Source organism: Haemaphysalis longicornis, unplaced genomic scaffold, assembly GCF_048455015.1.
Source record: "Haemaphysalis longicornis isolate Haplotype H1 unplaced genomic scaffold, Haemaphysalis longicornis Haplotype H1 scaffold_2, whole genome shotgun sequence".
NCBI lineage: Eukaryota > Metazoa > Arthropoda > Arachnida > Ixodida > Ixodidae > Haemaphysalis > Haemaphysalis longicornis.
Window position 1 is genome coordinate 110,513,635 of NW_027526295.1, and position 25,269 is coordinate 110,538,903.

The 25,269-nt window shown below is 46.0% G+C and overlaps 1 protein-coding gene across 1 annotated transcript; it reads right to left on the reverse strand.

The window, feature by feature from the left end:
- Nucleotides 1–375: 375 nt before the first annotated feature.
- Nucleotides 376–17,228, reverse strand: LOC144169117 (replication protein A 14 kDa subunit-like). The gene is made up of 4 exons (XM_077698143.1): nucleotides 17,042–17,228; nucleotides 16,811–16,885; nucleotides 15,379–15,490; nucleotides 376–692 (listed from the first exon to the last, which is right to left on the reverse strand). Exons 1-4 carry the CDS (start codon nucleotides 17,111–17,113, stop codon nucleotides 616–618), a joined length of 336 nt encoding a protein of 111 aa, XP_077554269.1. The 5' UTR covers nucleotides 17,114–17,228; the 3' UTR covers nucleotides 376–615.
- Between the last annotated feature and the right edge of the window lie 8,041 nt (nucleotides 17,229–25,269).

Here is a 25,269-nt window from a genome sequence, read left to right on the forward strand (position 1 = left end):
ATTGCCACTGAAAAAAGCTCCGTTACATCTTAAAACATGTCACACGAAACCCAAAAACTGACCATACCATCCACACATTAACCTAATATCCTCACCCGTTTGCAAATGCACAAGCATAAGCTATGGAATATAGAATTTTAAATCGTCGTTACACATACCATCCGGATTTCTTTCACCAGTCTGAAAAAATCCTGCAGCACAACTTTTTCGTGTCTAGTTTTGACTCATTGGTGGTAGCTAGAAAAGTCACAAGCTGCTGCTTTTGATCCGTTTTGCGGATCAACACATGCTTGCATGTTATGAGTTACGAGGGTGCTACAGTGCCAAGAAGCAACAAGACAAGTGGACACAGGTAGCAGACAGGATGCGATGCACTTCAGAGATATGTACAAATATTTATTGGGAAACTTAACACCAGTGCAGCATTCAGACCATTCTCAGTGACAAGTGAAAAAACAAGGCGCGAGTAGTTGCCCTGTTCACAAAAACCAGCAGCAGGACAGCTATTCTGGCAAAGGAGACGAAACATCGCCATGGGTAACAAATGTCACCCCGAGTCGTGAGAGCATTAGAACATGTGCAAGTATTAAAAACAAAAGGCTTTGATAAATAAGGCTACGCGGACGCCATGGTTGGGTAGTAGTCCTTGTACGTCTGCATGGCTTCAATGACAGAGTTGTACGTGGCCATGTCTGAAAAAGAAAAACAACGATCTCATTAGGCACAATCGAACAGCATTATTTTAACAGTGAAGTAGCAAAGTGGCTGGGTGATACGGTTAGGGTTTATTTTATTGGAACTGTGCAATGAAAACATGCAGCAAGACAGTCAGTCTCCCTGCCTCTTGTTTGCCATCTTGTTGCATTGTCAACAAATATGAATGCACTTCAATTCTAAGGATATATTATAAATTTTTTTTTCTGAAGCAAATGGCAAAAGGATGGGTACGACAGACCACCCCACACAGCACAAGGCACAAATGCATTCATATTTATTATCGCTGACAAATCGGCAAACTATTTTGAACCACCAGCAAAACCCTAAAACAGAACTTCGACAACACAAGCAAGCACCATTTCAAGGCAGGCAGCGGAACTGTCCTTAAGTGAAGAAAAACATGACTGAAGATCGGCACTTATAGGGCATGTGAGCATTTCATCCCTCGGGCTTGATTTGGAAGTTGGCAATGCGGAGTTTCTCGCACACTGTTCCAGCCCTGCTTTGCGTCTGCGGTCACAATTTCTTGCTTTAAAGCGGCACTGGCTGCTCGTCAATCCTTTTGTGGTCCACCAGTGTTGGCCTTACAATGTCACTCCCATTCCCACCCTCATTTTCGATCTACTCAGCCTAGCACTTTGTTATAGACTCCATCTTCCATTTTACGTTGCGTACAAACGGTGGCGGGATGCATACCCCCCCGCTTTAATTTGACATCCCCCTAGCAACTACTACAGCAGCAGTGCTTGGCTTGACGTCAGCTCTTTGCTTGTGTTGTAGTTTTTTTTCTCAAGGTCCTCTGCCAGCGCACTGACGGCAAATTTTTTTTGACAGAATGCCCCATGTCTTCCTAACACAATAAAATTAGCAATAAATGTACACGCAAATTACTACAGTAAAAAACTGCATATTCAAGGAGTCATGCTTTCGTGATATTTTTGTCGACTTTTTCCCAGAAAATTTACTGTTTTGTCCTTAGCAGCAAAACAGCAAAAACAAGATTCAGCACTGTGGAAGATACTAGGTGCTCTGGCAGCACACGAGGGCACTACTAAGAATAACAGCAAATTTTTAAAAAATGTTTAAGCCTGTCAGACTGTTGTGATGTCATCAAATCTTTCCAGGCTGTGGTGACATTTCGATCTGCTTCTAGTGTAAATGCTGCACGGTATAGTCCTAGGGTCTGTACCAGCAAGCCTGTTTACACAGCCATTCAGCAACAAGCTGACCACAAATCCCCAAGTTTTCCCCAAGTTTTAGCTTCAAAATACTCCAGTACTTGCAAAAAAATACATAAATAAAAGGGACACTAAGACTACTTATGTCTAGGAAAGCGAAATCATTACATTCTATTTCAAGCTGTGCAATCTATGTCTGTCGTGACTATGCCATGTTGTGCTGCGGCAATGTTGCTGCGTCCCGAACAAGCGCCCCACCCCATTGCACTTCTACATCATCATCATCAAGATCGAGTTTAACACAAAAGCTGGTAAGAAGCAAATGGGAGAAAGGTCAGTGGGAAACTTTCGAATAGACAATCACAACAGTCAAAGAGATGCACTGGTGGGAGTGAGTGATGAACACATTCTTCTACAAACGAAAACATCGGAAATGGACATGGAAAAGTCCTGATGGTACAACAAAAAACGAAATTAACTTCATTTTAAGTGACAGCCCCGGCAATCTGCAGGACTTAGAGGCATTAAGTAAGTTTCAGAGCAGCGACCATGGATGGTTAGATGCAAGGTAAGCCTGAATCTCAATAGAGAAAGAAGGAAACCCATGAAAAGTAAGAAACCCAGGATGGAGACGACGTTTAAAATAACTCTTCAAAATAAATTTGCGCTTGTAAATGAGGATAGTGTAGACAGGCTAAATGACAACTTAACGGCAATCGCAGAATCTGCAGCAGCTGTGGGAGAAGCAGCAAGTAGGAAAAAAACTGGAATACTGACTCAGAAAACGAAGGAACTAATTGTGAAACTTAAGAACATGAAGGTGTTAAGTGCGGTGGATCAAATTCAGTTAGCAAAGCCATCTAAATTGATTAACAGAAGTAAAACAAGCATTTGTGCATACAACATGGCAGTGATTGAGGAAACGCTGAATAAGGAAAGCAACTAAGAGGAAGCTCACTGCCAGCAATGACAAAATGTATGCACTCGGAGACAAGCACGGTAACATTACACATAACACGCATAAGATAATAAAGGTAGCACTTCTACTTTGATTTAAAATTGGCAGAAAATATTAGGAGTGTGCCCCTCCTCCTTCACTCGCTACACCACTTTATGCATCATTGCTGAACCTCCCAGTTTAAGACACTTTTTAAAGTCAATTTTTGTGATATTGTAGAAGGTTGTGCAATTTAGCGAGGACAAGAAAATTTTTTTAGTTGCACTTCTTGCAATGCTTGTATGTGGCATGACTAGTATATTGTCCGCACTTGGTGCACACAGCAGGCATGGCTTTCATCTGCTGCCCCTTTGGTTGGTTGTGGGTTGTTCAGGCTCGTGCGAGGTGTAGGCTACCAGTTTGGATTTAGTGAACGCCTGTGTGGTACTTCGGTTCTGGTGAGCAAGAGATGTGATAGCAAGCATACAGCATGCACTCCTATGAAGTAAAAAAAAATCCAGGTAGACGATTGGCATCGTCGAACCAGAACAAATGTGCACACAACAACCCACCATTTCATGCTGGGCCCGACAAAGGTCCACAAATGGAACAAAAGCTATGAAGCTTCAGTGCAGAACTACAGACAGGCTTCAAAGGCAAAAATTTAAGGACTTTCAAGGACCAGAATATACATTTTCAAGAACACCATCAAATGTTTTATCTAGCATTACCAAAACCTTCTTCAACACAATGCAAAAGTTGTTTATAGACCTTATGCAAAGTGCCGCCATCTACCATAAGAAAAACGAAACGAGCACGCGACGCCATGTTGGGGGATGGCAATTGCAGGATTGCTTTGTACGGAACGTGTGAGGGGCTTTCTCGGCTTGGCGATCCGTTTATATACAGATTTAGGCGCAGCAAAATGAACGACGAGTGATCTGTGGACCTTTCTCTGGTGCCCACACTTGCGGGCGACTTCGTAAATACACATTATGCATAGAAAAAGCCATCAGGGAGGCACCGGCAGGGAAGCTGTTGGAGGCTGTGGCGTTTCTTCTCCCACTTTTTTTTTAAGGGGGGGGGGGGGGGGGGGGTCTTTAAGAACGCAATTATTGAAAGTACATCCGTATTGGTTTGCATCCTGCGGATTTCTCAGGAGGTAATCCCTGAAACGCTTCGAAGCTTGCGGGCTGTCCTGAGGTTGAAAATGAAAGAAGGGGGCACTCGCGATATAGCTATACGCTAAGGATCCTCTGGGACGCAGAAGAAACTTGCAAAAAAACTTAAAATAAATTGCATACCCGGCATCTTTTAACAGCGGAGCTGTTGTAGCTGGCCTTAATGTGTAGCGCGTAACGTGTGTGACGTGTAAAGTGTTAGACATTGCCAATAAATTATCAATAAATAGCCAATGAATAATTAAATTACCAATGAATTGCCGAATGCTGGTGAGCGCGTGCCTCGCGGCGACCGCCGAGCGTCCCCAGCACACGCAAAGGATTTAGAAAAAAAAAAATGGAAACCTTAAAGAACGAGTAGATGGCGAGCGCTCGTGAGCGCGTGCCTCGCGGCGACTGGCGTCCTTTGCTCGTGCCGTGGACAACAAAACTGGGAGCACACTACCGCTTAGAATATTCCGCTCTAAAAATTTGATCTTGGGAAAATAGGCTGCAGTCGAACAGCAGGCGACGAGCGGTAAATGACCGATACACGGAATTACTACGTACGTTACTTGCTCTACTCATGGCTCTACGTGAAGGTTGCAGCTCTCGCGGATATCTTATTTCCTGTAACGCTTGGCAAACGAAAGAATGCGTAGTACTTCCATAAAAGCCTACCGAACGTCCAGAAAAAAAAGAAAACGCGGGCACGCAAAGCACGAACGGAAGACTCAAAACTCTACCCGCCAATAAAGTACGAGCTGACCAATGCAGTGCGCCTTAACTACCAGCAGGGAGGAGTGCTCCGCAGCAAATACAGGGCTAGAAAATAGCCCACTTTGGGATCTTTTTAGTCCTGCATATATTAGTTTCGCGACTATGCATGCGATCTAGCTATAATATTACTGCGTGAAGGGAAGTCGACACCCGCAAGCTACTTCCCGCAGTGCTCCAGTCATGTTTCCGCTGAGAAAAAAAAGATGTGTACGTTATTTCCACGGTCGTCCTCGTATCATCTTTGTGCACAGCAAGTTACACGGCAGTATTTAGGCATCTTGGGCAACGATAAATGCCGACGTATGCATCGCTAACCACGGGCTATCATCTACACAGCGGTATCCGGAGACCCGGGAGTCCCCAAACATGGCGGAAGCGCATGCGGTTCTCGTGAGAGGGCGCCAGTTTTTGCATAAGGTCTATAGAACAATATCCCAGAGAATCAGGCACTCACATGCACCACCAGGTACTGTTTTAAGGAGCCGCTACCTGCATCCTTCATGCTGACATCGCTTTTTATAGCGCACTCTCCAATTGACAAAGAGTGAAATTTTCCCGCATGGTTTGCATTTTGAGCGATTCACTCACTGGATCTGGGGAAACCCTGTGATTGTATGTATCGTTGCTCAGGCGCAACTGCTGAAAGGCACACTTCCCAGGCTGACGAACTTCAACTACGTCTGCATCCACCATTTGCCAGGTAAAAGGAAATGCAAAAAAGCAGCATGGGAGGTGCAGCAAACAAGCAATGGGCAAGTGTCCTCAGGCTACAACGTCACCATAACGACAGAAAGATTCAAAATAGCAGAAGAGAAGGCGGATTTAATTGAATTTTATCAACATGGATTGGATTGAAAATTTTCCTGCCTTCAGTGTTGTCTCGTGCATAATGAAAATTCGCAAAATCTCTTCTAATTTTGCACAATACATAGAAATGCGACTGCTACAATTTTTAAGATTAGTTAAAACTTAAAATCGATGACACACATTTTAAATTCTTGTAAAATGACAGAGCCACTGATTATCACCATTAAAATCACGGATTTTCAAGGACCGACAAAAAATTCCACGACTTTGAAGGCCTTGAAAATGACACTTCTAAATTCAAAGGTTTTGAGGGTTTTCAACAACCTGCGCAAACCCTGTACGAAGTAGAGAAGCATCGACGGAAAATGAGCACCGGAGTACCGGCTTTCAGCAAGCAGCTGGACCAGAATTTTTTAGTTGAAATTAGTTGAACTTTAGTTGAACTCTAGTTGAATTTTCGGAGCACAACGGGCTGCAGACCGTGCCATCAGCAATGGGTTCTTGTACAAAAAGGCAGCAAAATAGCCAACAGCCTAAAGCTCGGGAACTCAGTGGCATCCTGCCCATACACAAAATGATGGAAGAGGCGGTTTGGTGTCACTATGTGATAAAGGACAGTCAGAAATCCCTGGATAATTATGCCGAGGCTGCAAAGGCCTTCCGCTCTGCTGTGAACACGCAACGACGTTGTCACAACTACACAGCATACAACATAGCTAATGTGGACCAAACCATGGCTCGAATCGACAGCCTGGCGTGTCCAGGACTAAAAATCTTGTGGGTGAAGCAACGGTACGGATCGCAAACACTGGCTGCGATAGCTGTGGCTTTACAGTGGCTCTGGCAGCGAGTGCTTCGGGCCAAACTTCAAGCTTTCGCGATTTTCAAATACCCAAGCGAGAAGATGCCAGCCAAGGCTATCATGAGCCTTCGCATACCATGCTCAAATTCACTGTTCCATCTCAGCTTGCTATCTTTGCCATTTTCGTTTGCAACAGGCATGTTTGTTTTCCTGTGTGCAGGGAACAAGCTACTAACTGTGTTAAGTAATGGCTGGATGACGGAAGTGGCAAGGGATGCGCTGGAGGAACACGACACAGACCTTGCGCATATGCCTGCCAATTGCACGAGCCTGTTGTAGCCCCGGATGTTCACGGAGCTCCCCATTCAACGCCTGACTCCACAGTGCGAAGGAAGCTCTCATAAGAAATGACTAGTGAACACCGAAGGGCAACCTGTGTACGCCGTCCCGACAGGAAGTCCTGTGTTATGTTTCCAACACAAGATTGGCCGTTTCCAAAGAAATTGCCACTCGCTCCACCAAGGAGTGTAGCGTTGTCAATGCGCTCGATGGGTCTGAAGACATTGCGCTGCATGATGGGATGCCTGTGGCTGGCTCTGTAGAGGCAGAGGATAGCAAGCTCCTTCAGAGAGAATGTCTCAACTTCATTTTTGGTTCCAACTCAGAAGAGTCCTTCGATGTATTCGAGAGGGACAACAGCCAGTAAAAAAGTGAATGCAGTCAGTAAAGAGTGAAACAAGGATGTTTTTGTCCCGACTGTACAGCAGCCATTTTTAATTTTGGTCCGGGACCAGGCAAGGGCTCCTCCTCTAACATTGCCTGTATTATCTTTACCCGTAAGGTGGGAGGGGGCACTCTCGTTCGGGATTTTATGGTACATTTATTTCAAGCTCTACGATCCCCTATGTCTAATAGTAGTCCTGCTTTGGCTATGTTAATGTTGCATCAATGTGTTCTTCATCAGAGGGTATGTTTGACATGCAATCATTATGTCACATTGATTACAGTGGTTTTAGCTGTAACAAGCACCTGAACCTCTGCTCGTCATGCGGCATTCTTGTATTCCCTGGAGTCACGTGAAACTTACTTCCAGGGTGACCACATTTCACAGCCGCACTTGAAGTAGGTGCCTCACAGTACATCGTTGCAGAGATAACAGTGACAGCAGAAACGTGCAAGGTGGTGCAACTGTGTTTCCTGATTACCACCATTATGCTCCCTTTCCTTTTGTGCCACTCTCCCTTCCTCTTGTTTTCTTTGCTCTCATAAGCCCCATGTATCCACTATTAGCACAACCCTGCTTTGCCACTTATGCTATTAGCATGTTCACAAGGTCCCCGTACAACTCAGTACATGTTTCTGTCGAAGGTCACAACACATTTACAAGATCAACCTCTTTAATAAGCTGCAGACAAGGATCAAGTGTGGTGCAGCGAATGTGTCCTCAACTCGCGTTCTTTAGGCTTCGGAGTTTGAATTCAAGACCCCAGTTCAACTTTCTTTTCTTTACTTTTATTCTCTCTGCTGTCGACCATTTTGGAAACACTGATCAGTCACACTTGTGCTGTACTTTTGCGCACTGGGGTGCACGTGTTGTGTCATTTTTGGATCGGGCGGAACAACTTTGCGTCAATTAACAAACACACACATGCAGATCGACACCAGGTCCCACTGGCTTCCTAAAAAGCAAGGGGGAAATCAAGTCAAAAGTGCACTTCGATACTTGCAAGGGTGGGACAGCTAGAACAGATATTGGATCACTCTTTGGAGCACAAAAAATTGCTTTTTGGAGCACGGAAACCCACTTTTGGAAGAGCTCGCACAGATAAAAAATATATATTTTTGGAGCATTACAGGCGCAGAGTACCATGAAGAAAACTTGTTTTAGACGGCAAAATTTGTCTTAGGTGAGGGCACAAGTGCCGCTTTCAGTCCATATGGACAGGACAATGACGACGCCAGCACTTTAACCTTCCAGCCGTCTTAGAGCTAAACAGGCCACTCCGAGGAAAGCGTGTCACCGCCTTTCAACAAAACTTGATATCTCAAAATGGGAAGCACCGTCCCAGCCCAGACGGAAAAAGCGACGCCTCCAGCTGCACCTGCAGATAACCATTCCCACCCCCGCTTTGGTCCCCAAGGCACCCGACCAACGCAGGTCTACATGGCAGCAACCACCTCCTGACCCCTACAAGGAGACTTCTAAGGAAGGGGGGGGGGGGGGTATGTTGTGTCTATGCTGTGCACAGTGGTGGAACAGTCTAATGCTTTATTTGGAGCAGTGCTTGGAGCATCAAAAATGAGGTTTTGCAGCACACTTTCTAGCTTTTGGAGCAGGTTGTTTTAGACCCCTTCAATTGTCTTGTAAAGACTACAACTCCTAGCCGAGCAATTCCTCAACATGCAATAAGACTGCAGAAAAAATAACCACACAGACCATAACACAACCACCAGAAGCAGATGTTCACTGGTTTTTCCCAAAAATTATTTTAAGCACGAAAACACTAGTTCAAGAGAACAAACATATTTTTAGGACTTCTTTTTCTGCAGAGTGCAAGTTTGACGTTTCAAAGAGCTCCCCCTAGCCCTCCTTCAGAAGGCTCTGGCCACTTTGCACATCAGCGAAGCATTTTTTGTGCGTGCCTCTTGAGATGAGATCAGCATTGCTCAACATCTTCCTAGCCGAATCGATTTCGGCCTACAACTCTTGCTGTATGCCAGCCTTGCTTGTAGCACTAGAATCACTTGGCTTTGATTTCTTTCTGAGAGCCTTCCTTCAAAGCTCTGATGAGCTTTCCACTTGGGGCACTCCTGCTGCATTGCGGCCAAATCTTTCTAAGAACGATATTATAGACCGAAGGCCATTGACAACTGAAATGGAGAAACTAGTTCAATAGCAAAGCATACGGCTAGTTTCACTGAAGCCTCCCTCTACATTTGCGTATTCAAGAGGCTTAACAGCGCTTTTACAAGTGTTTCCAGTAATTGGTACCTTAGGGCACCATCACCTAGCTTCAGCTTAAAGATCTTTTGCAAGAACTCGTCTAGTCGATCAAAAGGGTTATAGTCAATGTTTTTTTTGTCATAACAAAGCTGAATTCATCCATTAAAGAGAACACCCGATGAAGTGGAGTTATTGGGGAAGCTTTTAGCAAAGTTCCTCATGGATGCAGCAGAACCTTCTACACTTTTGAAAAGTCTTGGGATGCAGCTGAGGTCCCTTAGCACAGATTTTCGAAGTGGAAGCCTGGAGAGCAGGTATCCAGCAGCCTTTCGAAAGAAGCTCTTTGCCCCTATGCGGAACTGTTTCCTTTCATGTGGTGCCCAGTCAGTGAGGACAGCTTCGGTATCTGCACCGATTTCAATGTGCTCCTTCCATTTGGATGGTAGATCGATTTCAAGGAATTTTTCAGACTTTTCCTGGAACACTTCTAAGTGCGAAAAATGCCCAAGGACCTTCTTGATCAAAGCTTCCGTCTCAGAAAAGAGGATGTGTAGCAGTGGCTTCATTTTTTTTTAATGGTCAAAAACTCTGTGAACAAATCAGTACAGTTGCGCAAGGAAAGCTTTACCCGTGCGAGATAGATTGAGGCAGTTATAGGTTTGCACGTGTAAAATGAAGCCACTGTTCCAACCACCAACCACCACAAGCATTTCGACTGGACAGCACCACTCCCTCCACTTCTCGCAGCTGTTGCACAAGCCAGTCAAGAGCCGGGCCAAGTGTCAGCCAACGCGAGCTCACATGCCAAAGAGAAGCATTCCCAGGTAGGTTGAGGGCATTCTGGCCGGCTTTCAGACGCTCACTTTGTGATGCAAAGTTTTTAGAGAAGCAGCAAGCGTCCACAAGTGCCGCTTTTACGTCACTGCCCAATGCAGCTAGTGCATGCCCAAAGGCATTTTGCACTTTGTGCAACAAACACTCCCCAATAGCTGTTTAGGCTCTTCATTACAGATGCCTGTTGCTGTAAAAACACCACAGGTTGTCTCTTGGAAGGTCTCGTACTGCTTCCATCACAGCATTGAGGAGAACGTCTGCTCTCGCTGATCCCAGACGGCATGATTGCAAATGTTCAACAACTCTTTGTTGGTCAGAACAGTATCTCACAAGCACACCAAGCTGTTGGCAGCACTGTTCCAGAATTGCTGTCTCATCAATTTGGATTGTGAAAAAGACTCCGGGTGTATACAACTCCTGGACTACAATGTCCTTGAAATATGGGCCAAATACGTCAGACACTAGGTAAGAATCTTGTCCTTGAAATATGGGCCCAATACGTCAGACACTAGGCAAGAATCTTTCTGCCGCACTAGAAGTTCTTGGCAATCTGCGGATCAGTGAACAATAGTGGAAAAATGGCAGAGGCTGTATCACCTCACAGAGCGATTGGCTGGGCAATTGAGACAGCGGAGCTTCAGCGACGACTACAAGGAAGAGGGCCGTGTGCGAGTGATCGTGAAGGCTTGAACGACGACGGCTGGAAGGCAAGCGGCGGAACAGGGTGCGGTTACGTGGAAAACGACCCCGTGGGACGCCTCGTACACGGGCCACCTGGAACAAGACTGTCACTACCCTCCGTCAGGGCTCAGGAGAGTGCCTGGGCGCAGTGATCGAGGTGCTGGTGTGCCGACTGCTGACGCTCCGGCCTGGCTGTTCGGTGCTGCCATTCCTGCTGTTAGAGCCGACAAAAGCACATCGCGATGAAACAAGAGCCTACTTGCGTATAAGGCATTGCTCTCGGACCTTTTGAACTGCTCGACTATTATGTGAACCTTCGAACTGTTGGCTGTGCTTCCGTGTGACCCAAACCCCTCCTGTCCTGTCACCGTCTACTGTTTTGTGGTTGTCCTTCATCCTGTTAAATATAGTCTTTGACTCGGTCTGCGTGGTCCATGGCCCATTGATAACAAAAGTATTACATTCGATTTCGTTTTCATTCCTGGGAACAACCACCATTACCCTGCGACTGTTTTGGAGCGGACATGGAGCAACTATTCAAATTAACATGTTTTTGGAGCAGCATGGAGCAGGATGACCCTATTGGAGCAGCTTGCAGCAATTGGCACACCAGTTCCACCACTGCGATGCCTTTAACCATGAGGATCATCAGAAAGCCTTCAAAAGAGCCTCAAGAAGTTTCCAAGACATCCACCAGGAATTGCTTGGCCTATGATCCCAGTGGATGCAGACAGCCCTCAACACTTCACCTTTTCGAGCTGTTTCTTGAAGAGTGACTGCTACAAGGTTCCTTTCTGGAAAGAACACTGGTGGTTCATGTGCCTAGTGTTTTGCGAGGAAAAACTTGACACTGCATTTGCAAATGAGAAGGTAAATTTTGCAGATAAAAAATTCTGAATAGAGGCACTCGTTTACTTTTCCTTGCACACTCGGCAAACATTTGCCATTAAAAGTTTCTTCCTTTGTCTGTAGAAATGCTACCTCATTTTCTGTACCTCACCTTCCTCATCTTCCTAAGTTTCATTTGGTCATTGCTGGGACTACGAAGTGGACCTGTATCTCCGGCAGACGTGGCAAGACGACCAGCTGCAGAAAAAAGTTGTTTGCTCAACCACGAGGATAACTTCAACTTGGCCCATGGCCGGCATGAAGAGAAACTGTATGACCAGTCATCACTGTAGCCTTTTCATCTTGCCTAGGAATCTTGAAATAGGACATTTCGACTTGACAGCGACACTGCCCACTTGCTGCACATGCCCTGTAGGTACTTCGTACAATGTGCATCCCACAAGGGCGTAAACTAACTGCACAACATTTCTGTTGCAGGTGCTTCTGCAAGCTCCAGATTCAAGTTACGAATCAGTCCCTCCATGGCCAGCAGCCCAACCTCGCCAGTGGTAGTGGTTCCATTGCACTCAACAGTTTCTCTTGAATGTTTGCCACTTGGAGTCGCATAAAGGCGTGTGTGGTACCTTGTGATCTTTTGCAGAATATCACCTGGTGTAAATGTCGTATGCTGCTGTTTTAGGTAATCTTTTGCAGTGCCGTCCGATGGGATGACAATAGTCGCTCCTGTCTATCTCCTGTGGTGTCAATGAAGGGCATGACACGCTGCGTAGACCCACTTCTCTTCACAAATAAAGGCCTTTGCACATTCAGTCTAGAAGCCTTCTCTTGAACAACTCATCCTTGTGCATGTGGATGGTGAAGGTGGTGAGGTGCGACGAACTTCAACAAGCACCAAGTACTGCTTGTGTGCTTTGCACAAGCACATCTGTTAACCACCCATGGTGTAGACTAGTTCTTCATAAAGCTACCTGCTGCTGTCAGCATGTTCCACTAGTGCTTCATAGTCTTGTGGCTTTTCAGAGTGTACGTTTTCATTGACAAGATGTCCTCTTCAGGGCAGACATTTCCTCAGGCATTTTCGTGCATGGTCTGTGTTTCACAGAACTCGAATTCGGCCTAGCTTGACCCCACCTCCGTATGCGCGTATATTTTTGTTGCCGAGCTATGACCACAGAATGTCGCATTTTCTCAACACCATGCAGAACTTCCAACTGCAACTAAGACCATGTCCATCGTAAGCTGCGCAAACCACACACCGAACAAGCAAACAAACCGTACAAAAAAATAAAACACACTATGAGCGAAAAAGTGTGCAGAAGATCCCCTAAATGAGCTTTCGGAATAGGTGAGTATTTCTTTCCTCTCCCTTGTGAACTTGAGGCTTGGTTTAAAGTGTATGCCTTGATCCTGTGTTTGAAATTCCCCTTGTCTAAAAATTTTGATGCTGATTTTTTTTTTCACAATGCACACACGACCACTACATCTGCATTCAATACCCACTAATGAATTTTGGCGCGCCCCACGCTAGCATCCATTGCCATGTTAACAGGACTTTGTTGAGCATTGAGGCCTTGCTTCAGCACCACTATTGCATCAAAAAGTTCCCCTGTGTCACCAAGACAGCTGCAAACCCTTGTGAAATTGTAGGTTCCTTGTGGTTAGTACTTTCTGTGCATCCTTCCAAGATAGTTCTCAAATGCATTTGTTGCATGCTTTTAGCACACCGTGCCCTCAGCCCTAACCACCTCAATGGTGACGTTTGCTCACTTTAGCAGTGGTACTGGTTGCCAGTTGCTTCTTTCTTTGGCCACCAGGACTGGCATTTCTTTGCTGTCATTCAACTTTCATCATCTTTTGCAGCCTCCTTGGCCCTGCAGCACTTATCATCATCATCAGGGGGCAAAGGCCTCTCCCATGGATCTCCAAGTTATCGCCGCAAACTTCTTGATCTCATCTGTCCATCTAACTTTCTGCCACCCCCTGCCACGCTTGCCTTCTCTAGAGATCCACTCTCTTACCCTTAATGCACTCATGGCACACCCCATTTTAGCTTGGGAAATTGGTCCATGGGCGCGACATGCAGCTAAGAGCCGCTGCTTCCAGAGCAAAGTTGGTGCATGCATGAAGGCAACACCACCACTGCCAGCTCTGTTTGAAGTTACCTTGTCCGGAAGTGCCCGGTTGTTTCTTGTTCTACTGTCAACTTGTCCGGCAGTCCGGAGACCAATGGCACAAAATATTTCTGACACGACCCCTTTTTTTTGCTCGTGCAACAAAACCAACATACCATGGCAAACAGGAACTATAGACCATATGAAATCTGCAAGTTACTTTTTCTTTCAAGGTGGCCAGAGCTCGAAATGCATCTACTAATGTGTTGGAATTGTATGCTCTGCGCTACTGAGAAATTCCAAGCCATATTAAATGTTAACGCTTAATTAAACATTCCAGGGTTGTCAGGCCTGAAAGCGACATTTTTCATGTACCAAAGTAAACCCTGATGTATCCACCCTGCCTTGTTTCAGCTGGCCACTTCCTTCACTTTGAATCCTGCAGCCCACCAGAGCCCAAGTACCTGAACTGGGTTTCAGTAACACGGAACCATCTGGGTTGACATCCGCATGCAGGAGTGCCTCTACCATTTTTCTCCCAAACACATCTTTTGAAATTCCCCCCTCGTCTAAAAATTTTGATGCTGATTTTTTTTCACAATGCACACATGACCACTGCATCTGCATTCACCCACTAATTAATTTTGGCATGCCCCACGCTAGCATCCATTAACATGTTAAAAGGACTTTGCTGAGCATTCAGGCCTTGCTTCAGCACCACTATTGCATCAAAAAGTTCCCCTGTGTCACCAAGGCAGCTGCAAACCCTTCTGAAATTGTAGGTTCCTTGTGGTTAGTACTTTGCGTGCATTCCTTCCAAGATAGTTCCCAAATGCATTTCCTTTCAAAAGCTCCAAAATTATTGCCATGGGAGTGCAATAGGTTTTCTCCAGACTGACAAAGGAAACAGAGCTATTGAAGGAGGCATCAAGAAGCCGTTCTAAAGGACATCTTCACTGCTCTGCCAAAAAAGCATTATGTTTTCAGTACCACATAGCTGTATTGCTATGATGATAAGTTATAATAAAGTAGAAACGAAAATGCTGGGAAGCTGTAATGTGCATCTATCTGATGCAGAACTTTGTTGAAGCAAGAGCTAAGAAAGAAGTGAAAAGGTTTTTGTCCTATCTGCCTCGTGCTTCCCTCACGGCTGAAATGAACACCCCGCAGTGGCTAAGAATGATGTCCATCTGATCGCTGTGAACAGACTGCACCCCCAAGCAACAGCCTGTCGTCCACTTCATTAGATTTCTTTTGCCTTTATCTACTCTGCCACCCCATTCCAGTCTTATCTTTACCACTGATAAGAGGCTACTGTTTGCAGTGGCTGCAACAACTTTTCACGCAAAACTGAGCCAAGAACTGCAGGCAGTGTCATTCCATGCCTGCTCCTCTTCCATCCGCTGCATAATAATGCAAATCTAGTGCAATAAAAGCTCAGAAAAACCCCTGAAGAAGTGTGGGAGATGCGGCAAAAAAAAAAAGAGAACACCTGGCCAGAGCCTTTTGGCTAGTCGCTTTAGCTGTAGGCCAACCTAGTTTACACGTAAGTTGTGCTCTGTGCATCCCAATGCTTACCAAAGTTGTCGGCGATGGCGGGTGGGAAGAGCACGTAGCTTTCACATAAGATGGCCAGCTTTGCTGTGACTTCCCCTACTACTTCAATGACACCCTCCAATGGTTCCTGGATCTGAATCACACAGCAGAAACAGACAACAGCTTTTCAAATACACTGCACACAGTCTGCAAAAGGAGAGTAGCAGAAAAGAAGGCAGCAATTTCGCTTGATTCTGTGCCATAAAGGCTAATGAGGCAGCTTTACTGAGAACTGCACATTGTTGTGCAGTACTCTGCACTGGCACTACAAGCTAACGAGGGTGCAGAACAGTTTTTTGTCCAATGGCGGCATACGAAGATTAGATAGCTTTGACAAATTCCAGTTGTATGCAGAAAAATAGCGGAACAATTCCTTTGATTTCACACAGCACGAGCACATTGCACAAACTTTTACACAAGATGTTTGAAAACGTTGCAACAGCTCATAACAACCACGAGATGTGCCAATTTTTGTCATTGAAATGGCTCTTTCCCTAGAAGGACCACAGAGGCACGTGTTTTATGTAGCAGCAATGAGACAAAAACACAAAAGATCACAAGTTCGCATGTTTGTTTACACACTTGTGAATTTACAAACTTCACAAGTTTCATAATGCACATTTATTGCCGCAAATGTTGTGTTGGAAATGAAGTGCGGGACATTATTTCCTGCTATTCTAAATGAAAAAAAAAACAAAAAACGGTTGTATGAACACAGTAGTACGAGTTTCGATTGTACCACCTTGGAGAATTTCTCAGATTTATTACAGTCCCACGTCGTATGCATTTTTACGCGCACATTCTAGCACGAAACCGGTAGCATGTTATTGAAATATCGCATATGCTGGGATCAAGCACTCAAAGGCGTCGAACATAGTGATATATGCAGACGATAATGTGGAAATAGCTTAATCTACAGGCAAAATTGACCAAGGGCGTGCACAGCTATAGCGCGATAACTGGTTGGAAGTGGTCACTGACTCGCTGTTTTGGTGCGAGAAATGGTCAGCCATTCCTCCATTACCATGCAGCGCCATAAGCATTACGTCATCTGCGCGCGCTTTCTGAAGAGGCAGCCATGATAGTGGCGTAGTTTGCTACCTTCAAGGACAAGCGCACGTTTTATAGCAGCCTCGCATTTTTCTTTAAGAGAATGATAAAGTAGGCTCTAAACAACGTCTGCATTTAAAAAACGTCGGTTTGCAACGTTCCCTGTACGCAATTGCAGGCGACTTTCATCAACGATCGAGTACGCGCGCGGTTACGTAAAACGAGACGAGCGTTTCCGCAGACAAGGGATCAGGTTTACAAGCGTCAAAGCACGCAGAAGTGACAAGAACGGGAAAAACAGAGTACGCAGATGCGAACCGAGATGTGAACTGGCGCAGAATTAAAAAAAAACCGTTGTACTTACGGGTTTCTTCATGATAATTTGAACGACTTGTTTGTCAGGCGATTCCATCTTGAAAGACAATCCTTGCGGTTCACACTGCGGAAAAAAAGAAAGGTTCAACGCTGGGAAACTAACCACGGACAGTCGAGGCAGTAAATAAAATCGAGCACGCGAAAAACCCCGTTACGAGCGCCAAACGTTTCAAACCCGGCGGCATGGCAGGCCGGCAGAGCAGCAGAACAACGAATTTACCTGTAGAACCCTGCCGAGAAGGCATACTGTCTGTCGCTGGTAGCTGGCGAGAAGCTTAGCGTTGACCCGCATACTGTTGCACTTTTTGACGAGTGAAAAAACAGCTCAACAAGAACCCCTTGAACCACGCAACCACAGACGCAACCAACGGTTCTTTCGCCCGCCAGCAAATCAACGAGGTTTTTGATGTTTTTTTCTGTTTTTACTGAAAACGCTGCTGCGAGGCGCTTCGGTCGCTTGGCGCCATTCAATTAACGCCTAACTTGAAATAAATGCTTGAACATGCTCTAAAATATGCACAGAATAAAAAAGGCTTGTTGATTGAAGGAGTTTGCAAAGATATTGATTCTGACTAAACAAAATAACAACACAGCCAACATCAGGGAGCGGGAGATTTGAATACGCATGGATATTTTTGATATTTTTTTGGTTACAACTCAGAAAAAAGGGAAGTTTCAGGTAACGACGCAGGTTAGGAAGGAACAAATAAAAAACAAGGAGAGTAGCATGGTGTGTGCAGTGTGTGTGTTTCGGGGGGGGGGAGGGGGAGGTGTAATGAAAATAGCCAGGTTATGCGTGGGATATGGTGCAATCAACACTGATAAACTGAATATCAATAGCGAGAAACGTGTAAATTATATTAAAGAATTTTTATAATTCAACACTGTAATTGAATACGCCGCATCTTACAGCCGCAGCAGCAGTCTTTTGAATCGTTTGTGTACCTTCTTAGCCGCTGACAAATGAATACTGTTTGGGCATGATTGGCGCTATTATTTTGAATAAAGTAGAGACTGCTGCTGCTCAGTACTTTATTTCCAAGTGGCTCGGGCCTGATGGAATTTCATGACAGTTTAACCAAGTCTCCAAGACCGTTAGTGCCCTGTTCTCCTGAAAAAAATTGTTTGTGCTTTTGATACAAACTGCATGTCTTTCTCGGCCATTCACCCAGAGTCACACGGTTTTATTTCCGTAGTCCACGGAAAAAAAAAAAATCTGCTTATAGTTCGTGGTTACAAGCCAATCACGCCCTCTAACGTCGACTAGAAGGCTCTGCCAACCCACGTCATTTCTGTGCCCATACGTATACATCAAACATGGGACCTGCGTGGACGTTCATTGCATAGTAAGGCTATGTTCAGACCACCGACGCAAAAGCCATATCGTGATCTATGGACGTAAAAAACGGCGTGTCACGCGGCTCGGTTGGGCAATTCTTTAAAGTTATTACGACAGTTGCGGCAACAGTCTGAACCCGGCCTAATATGTACTGTGTTCGTACAGCCCTGGAGTTCTGACACTTATGAACAGTTTGCTGTACTACGTATTGACATTTTCAAGGCATTCGACCGCGTGTGCCACTCGTTTCTGTGACTCATGGAGCATGTCAACAGCTGGTTCAGTTGTGCTGAGCGGCGTTCGCCTTTGTTATGACAACTGCTCAACTACATTTATGGTTAATGGGTGTCTCTCTAAGTCTGTGTCTATAAAATTATCTATAAAACAGGCTGTCCTTTACTCTCCTGCCTTTCGCCTTTTTTTAGCCATGCTTCTCAATTATAATGCCGTAGCGTCCATGGCTACAATAATATTTTAACAAGAAGAAAAAGAATCAGGCAGTGGCGTGTAGCGCCATGTGTATTCTCCACCGATGACAATGAAGACGGGTGGCGCAGAGGCATTGTTCAAGCTGTCATGATCGAATTGCAAATAGACTGCAACATCATTAAAATACACGCTTAACCATCTGCAGTGCTCCGCCGCATTTGTCCTGCCACCACGTAACAATATTTTGGGCAACGAACTTTAGGTCCTCGTACATGGCGACGATCTCTCATTTTGTGTTCTCAGAAGCTCAGTATTGACAAGACTGACTCGTTACCGAAGAATTCCAGGTTATTTCAGGCGCTTCACAATTCGCTCTGGCCTCTGGTTTGGCTTATGGGTGCTAACTCCATCTCGGTATGCTGGCATTGTTTGATCATGTCGTCAGCCAAAATACCTTGGCAGGCCAACGAGCTGGTAGAGAGAATAAACTTATTTATTAGAAAAAAAAATTGTGGAGCGGTGTCTTCAGTTCAGGACCCCATTCGTGCTACCAGCTGCGACGGCTCTTTTAACCAACCGAAGCTGGTCTTCCGGTCTGGAACTGGGCAGCATGCTCTCCCACTGCTCGTAAGACGGACGAGGAATTCTGTCAAACTTGGGGCTTTTCTGACACCCCCACACCATGTGGTAGAGCGTGCCACGTTCTATACAAAACTGGTATAGAGCGGAGTACCGGGTCGAATACATTAGGCGCAATTTCGTCAAGTGATATTCGTTTGAAGCAGCCTAAGTAATCTCTCCCGGAACAGCACACGATACTGGCGGGAGAGAGGAGAGACATTCCGCCGTTACGCTGACAGTTTTCTGCCACACACGCTTTGTATTTTCGGTAGACCTGCGGCGTGCAACATGTTGTTACAAAATTGCTGTATGCATTAAAAATTTTACAATGCGCTCGGCCTCACATTCGGCAATCCGCCTCTTTCACAACGCTACTGCGCATGAGCATGGCCCTGGAGGAGGAAGCCAGAAACAGTCTGGCGGGGGTCGGCCGGTCTGCTCCGCGGTGACCCGACTGCTGTCTGCGTGTAGTGAAAGCATGCGACCGGGTCTTGCCCCCTCACAGAAAACAAAGTACAGTACGTTTTACAAATGCAACTGTCGGAAAAACCATAACATGAAGGGTGAAATTTTTGTTTCTATCGCAATAACACCGAAAGCGGGCTAGTTGGTGACAATTCATAGCTGCAACTTGAGCGCACAAAAAACGAGGACTGAACGAAGACACGAAGACCAGCGCAGGTCTTCGTCACACGCCAACCCCGAAACAGAAGTGAACAAATCAGGAGCTGTCCGCAACGGCACCATGCAGAAACGCCCCGTTCTGTGTCCCGTCGCAGGCATTCGCACCATCGGGTATGACAACCTGCTGGCACGCCAAATACCGAGATCGCCTTGTCATATTACCCTGACGATGATACAAACACACCGGCCGAGCGAGAGTTGCTGCAGGCTCGTTGACCAAGGCGGCCAGTCGGCCTCGACAAGATTCGGGCCGCGATGAATGTGCCTCTGTTTTGTAAGCTCATAGAGCATAATAACCTTCGTAAGGTCAACGAAGCGAAAGTACCTTTACACTGGGTATGCGTTCCGTATTTCAGGGCTAGCGACGCTTCTCCGACTTCGCTGCATATGCGTGCACGACTGGCACGCTCGTAGAAAATGTAAGGCATGTTAAGTCCACACGAAGAGTTACTCAACTTAATCTAGGAAACGAAGAATGAAAATCAACCAATGTTGTCATCGTAAAGTGCAAAAAAAAAATGTACGAAGAGCACAATTTTTTCGACGGGTCGACTCGCGATCTGCTTGCGAGCTAAAATTTGCGATCGTGTTTCCTGGCTTAATAAGTAACGCACGCAACGCAGTCTCTGTGTATTAAGTATTCGTGGGGGTCAAGAGACTTTCAGTGGACAAGCGCTATTCAAATAATCATCATTTTCTGTGCCAGCAATACTATAACAAACTTTTTCAGAGAAGCTAAGCTTCAGCTTTGTGTCCGCGGCATTCGAGCAGAGTCAGTTTCTGCGCCGTGGCCGAGTGGTCTAGAGCGCCGGTCTTTCATCCAAGTTTTAAAAGGGAGTGTGCCAGTGTGTAATTTAAAGAAAAATGTTTTAACACCTGGCGGAACACACATTTTACACACTCTATTGAGGACATCTTGGTACGGACACTGGAGGCACGGAACACGATACAAAGGTATGGGAAAAAGCCCAGAAACCAGGGCATCAGAAATAGACTCGCGCGAAGCAGTAAATATGTACTCAAGGCTAAACCGAGCCTGTAATAAGCGAAACGTGTCAACCACTTCTTTGAGGAAACCTCGCGGGCTTCGGGCTGCGTCCACAGACAGCGAAGACACCACAATATCAGGGAGAAAATGTGCAAGACGTATTTGCAAAACAGCTTTCAAAAACGGATGTTGAACATCTCGAAAGTAGAATAAACGAGAAAGAAGCTGCCAAACAAAAAGATGAACAAGCCCAAGTCCCCCTCGCACAACCGGAAGAAAAAGGTTATCGCGACGCAGTGGCTCACTACGCGAACACCAAATGAAGGTTGCAAAAATCCGGTGAAAAGCGTGTATCCTGTTTATAGCTTGGTCGACAGACTGTCGGCTCTGTTCTCGACCAGAGACAATTGATCACTGTTTTGTAGATTGCAGAGATGCTTTCTTTTTCTGGGACATTTTACAGCGACCGCTCAGAAAAGACATGGCTATTACGCCTTTCTCTATCCGATTTTTGCCATTCGATTATCCTGGTGAGCCGCCTTATGTTTGTGTTGATTGGTTTGTACAGTCTGTGGCGATGCCGCTTATGTGATAGGCATGCTGAGCCACCAAGGTCAACTAAGTCATATTTCCGAGAAACTGTGGAATTTGTACATAATGTGTATGGTAGTTCACTTGACCAACGCGGCACTGGAATCATATAGCGCCAGTTACCTGCCGAACGATCCTCCTGAGTACACACATAATTAATATCACCTAGCAGTAGCACACTTCTCTCTGTGTACAAAAATTTAGCTAAGGAGAGGAAGAAACTCCTCCTCTCAGTCAATTTGTTGGGGGCATGCAAACAAATAATCTCATCCCTTGGGAACTGTGGAAACTCAACTCTGGGAGAAATTTTTTCAACACACAGTAGCAGCTTGCTTGAACGATATATTCGAACTTTCAAGCCTTAGTATTTTCCAAAAATGGGACCTTTTTAAACAAGAAATCAAAAAGGTAGCTTTAGAGGCGTCGGCTCGGTCATCCTTTTTGAAGCGACTTCACATGCGTGAACTCCGCAGTTCCTTGATGCAATTACATGAGGCTGAAAGAGCTGAGGCCGGGACATTTTCTGATGAAATATGCAATATTAAAGCTCAAATGCAGCAGCATGACTGAAAAATATCGGGGAGCCCTTGTTCGATCAAGAACGCGTAGGTTTCTGAAGGAGCCGCCAAAACGACGCGCATTTGGAGATGAAAAGCAGTCAGCACTAGAAAAAGTTACAGTCAAAATTGAAGATGGGGCCAAAGCTACTCTGATAGCCACAGATAGCCGCGTAGAACCCAATTCGATAGTGTAGAAATCACCCACAATCTGATCACGGTGCTTCCCATAAAAAGGGGAGGATACAAACTTTTCATCCTGAATGTATATAGTAATCGACGGGCGCAGAATCACAGATTCAATCTTCTGTTTTCCCTGGCCAGGAGAGAAGCCGCCCCAATGCCCTAATTGTAGTGGTTGACTTTAATGCACCGCACACGGCGTGGGGTTATTCCACATGCACAAAAAAGGGAAGAGACCTTTGGGACCAGGCGCAGATCCATCATTTTTCATTAGAATCAGACCCCATTGCTCCAACCCGGATTGGCAACGGTGCTCAAAAAGATTCCACTCCAGATCTCACCTTTACACTCCATGTCAAAAATGCCAGATGGAGCGACACCGATAGCACCCTTGGAAGTGATCATTTCATCATACAAACTGATCTTACCCTTGCCCACACCATTAGAACTCACCCCCGCCAGCAGCTCCGCAGAAATTGAGACGAATTCAGGAAGTGTCGAGAAGCCCACATAGAAACATCGGTAGCATGTAACCCATTAGATCTGCAAAAGTGGGTAAAGCAACTCGTTACGAACACGCGAGCTGTAACCAAAGCAGTCGACCCAGACATAGACCATAGATCCTCATCTGAAACACCTGTGGCACGCGTATAAGAGCATACAAAAACGTTGGAGACGAAACAAACATAACCACAGGTTACGCCGTAAACTCGCGGAACTGGAAGCGAACATTAAAAAATACACACTGCGACTCTCTCAGGATCAATGGGGCGAAATCTGCGACCAGATGCGTGGCAAGCTGGGGATGAAACGGACATGGCACCTTCTCAAACATCTCCTGAACCCGAACCAGTCAAAAACAGATCAAGCCCGTCGTCTCACTAGCATCCAGGGATTCCCAGGCGCGGATGCAGACCTAGTTAATAAGATCAAGGACATGTATTTGCCCAAAGGCCCTAGCAACCCTCTCTCCCCATGCACCGGTCTTCCAAATTCGTATATGGACAGGGAAATAACTGAAGCAGAAGTACGAGGAGCCTTACTCAAGTTGCTATCGGGCTCGGCACCGGGCCCTGATCAGGTAACCAACAAATTTCTGAAGAATCTCGATGACCACTCCATAACAACTACAACAGGCTACTTCAATTATTATTGGCAGCAGGGCACGCTGCCACAGTCCTGGAAACATGCTAAAATCACATTTATCCCCAAACCAGGAAAACCGCTTGCTTTGGAACACCTCCGACCCATTTCCCTCACCTCGTGTCTGGGAAAGCTGTTTGAGCATATAATTCATGCACGCTTGGTTTCCCACATTCAACATTTCTACCCCCTCCCCCACTCCATGATCGGTTTCCGTTCGGCCCTGTCCACGCAGGACATCCTCCTTCAAATCTCCCGCGAAGTCATAATCCCCAAAAACAACTTGGACACGGCGGCTATCCTTGTCTTAGATTTGACCAAGGCCTTTGATAACGTGTACCACTACGCCATAATGACTGGACTGGAATCCACCAACCCAGTGCTTTGTACGTACAACTATATATATACGCAGTTTCTTGTCCAACCGAAGTGCCATCCTCCAGATCGGTGGCATTGCCTCCGACACGGTCTGTCTCCCCTCCAAAGGAACGCCTCAAGGAGCGGTACTATCTCCCTTGCTGTTTAATTTGGCCATACTTAACACCCCCCGCCTCCTTGAGCAAATCCCTAGTCTTAAATGCAGCCTTTACGCCGACGACATTACACTGTGGGTCAATGGTGGAAGCGACTCCCATATAGAGGAGACCCTACAGGAGGGAGTTCAGACAGTAGTAGAAGCCGTCAAAGCGGGACTCGCTTGCTCCCCCAGTAAGTCCGAACTCCTTCTGCTACAACCAAAAAGGAGATTTAAAGTTTACCCGACATATAGAGTTCAAATAGAAAACAACCCGATTCCAGAGGTCTCCACCCTTAAAATCCTGGAGATACTTATCCAAAATAATCGGAATAACACACAATTCCTCCGAAAATTAGAACAACACGTTATTCAAACTATAGGACTCATTAGACGAATCTCCAACCACCGCAGGGGTCTCAAGGAAGAGGAGAGTATCAGGCTGACCCAAGCTTTTATTATCAGCAGGATCACGTACTCCCTGCCTTACCTGAACCCGACTGCCACTGAATTAGATAAGGTCAATCGGCTCATCAGAAGGGCATATAAAACTTCCCTCCCCACTACCAGATTTGAAGGTCTTGGTGTGCTCAATACGGCAGAGGAGCTTATTGAAGCCCACTTTTCCAATCAGGTCGTCCGCTTGTCTAAAACACTCACTGGAACCCATATTCTCACACGGCTAGGTATAGGTCATATTGACTGCCCTGAGGATACAATTCCCCTCCCTTCTGAAACCCATGCAAAGCTTATCATTAAACTAATACCCCGCAACATGCATCCCATTTACCACGCGAGCCGCAGGGAACAGAGAACACGTGCTCTCCAAAAACGACTCCCCGCTCGATCCGACGTGGTCTATGTGGATGCTGCAGAATATAGACACCACGCCGCATTCGCAATTGCCGTTATAAACGACCCGGATAATCCCCCTCTAGACTCCTTAAGTACTCCCCATTCCGCCACGGCAGAAGAGGCGGCAATAGCTTTAGCCCTCTCCCAAAGGCCGATCCCCTTGATAATAATCTCCGATTCCAAAGCGGTCATTCAAAATTTTGCCAACGGCCATGTTTCGCCGCAGGCATCCGAAATTCTCCGACGGCACCCACCCGACTCCCCGGTAGAAATTGTCTGGACTCCGGCGCACGCTGGCCTCGCGGGTAATGAGGCTGCCCACAATACGGTTCGAGGGCTCCCAATCTGAACCGGGGCAAGCCTCGAACCCTATCACGGGGCCAGATCCGCCAGAGACAGACTTCTTACGTACAAATAAATAACCGTTCATTACCGTCTTGACCGCCGTAGGTACCCCCCGGCTCACGTCAACCTAACTAATTCCGAAGAACACACGTAGCGTCTCCTTCAGACGAACACGTTCCCTAATCCCGCTATACTCCAC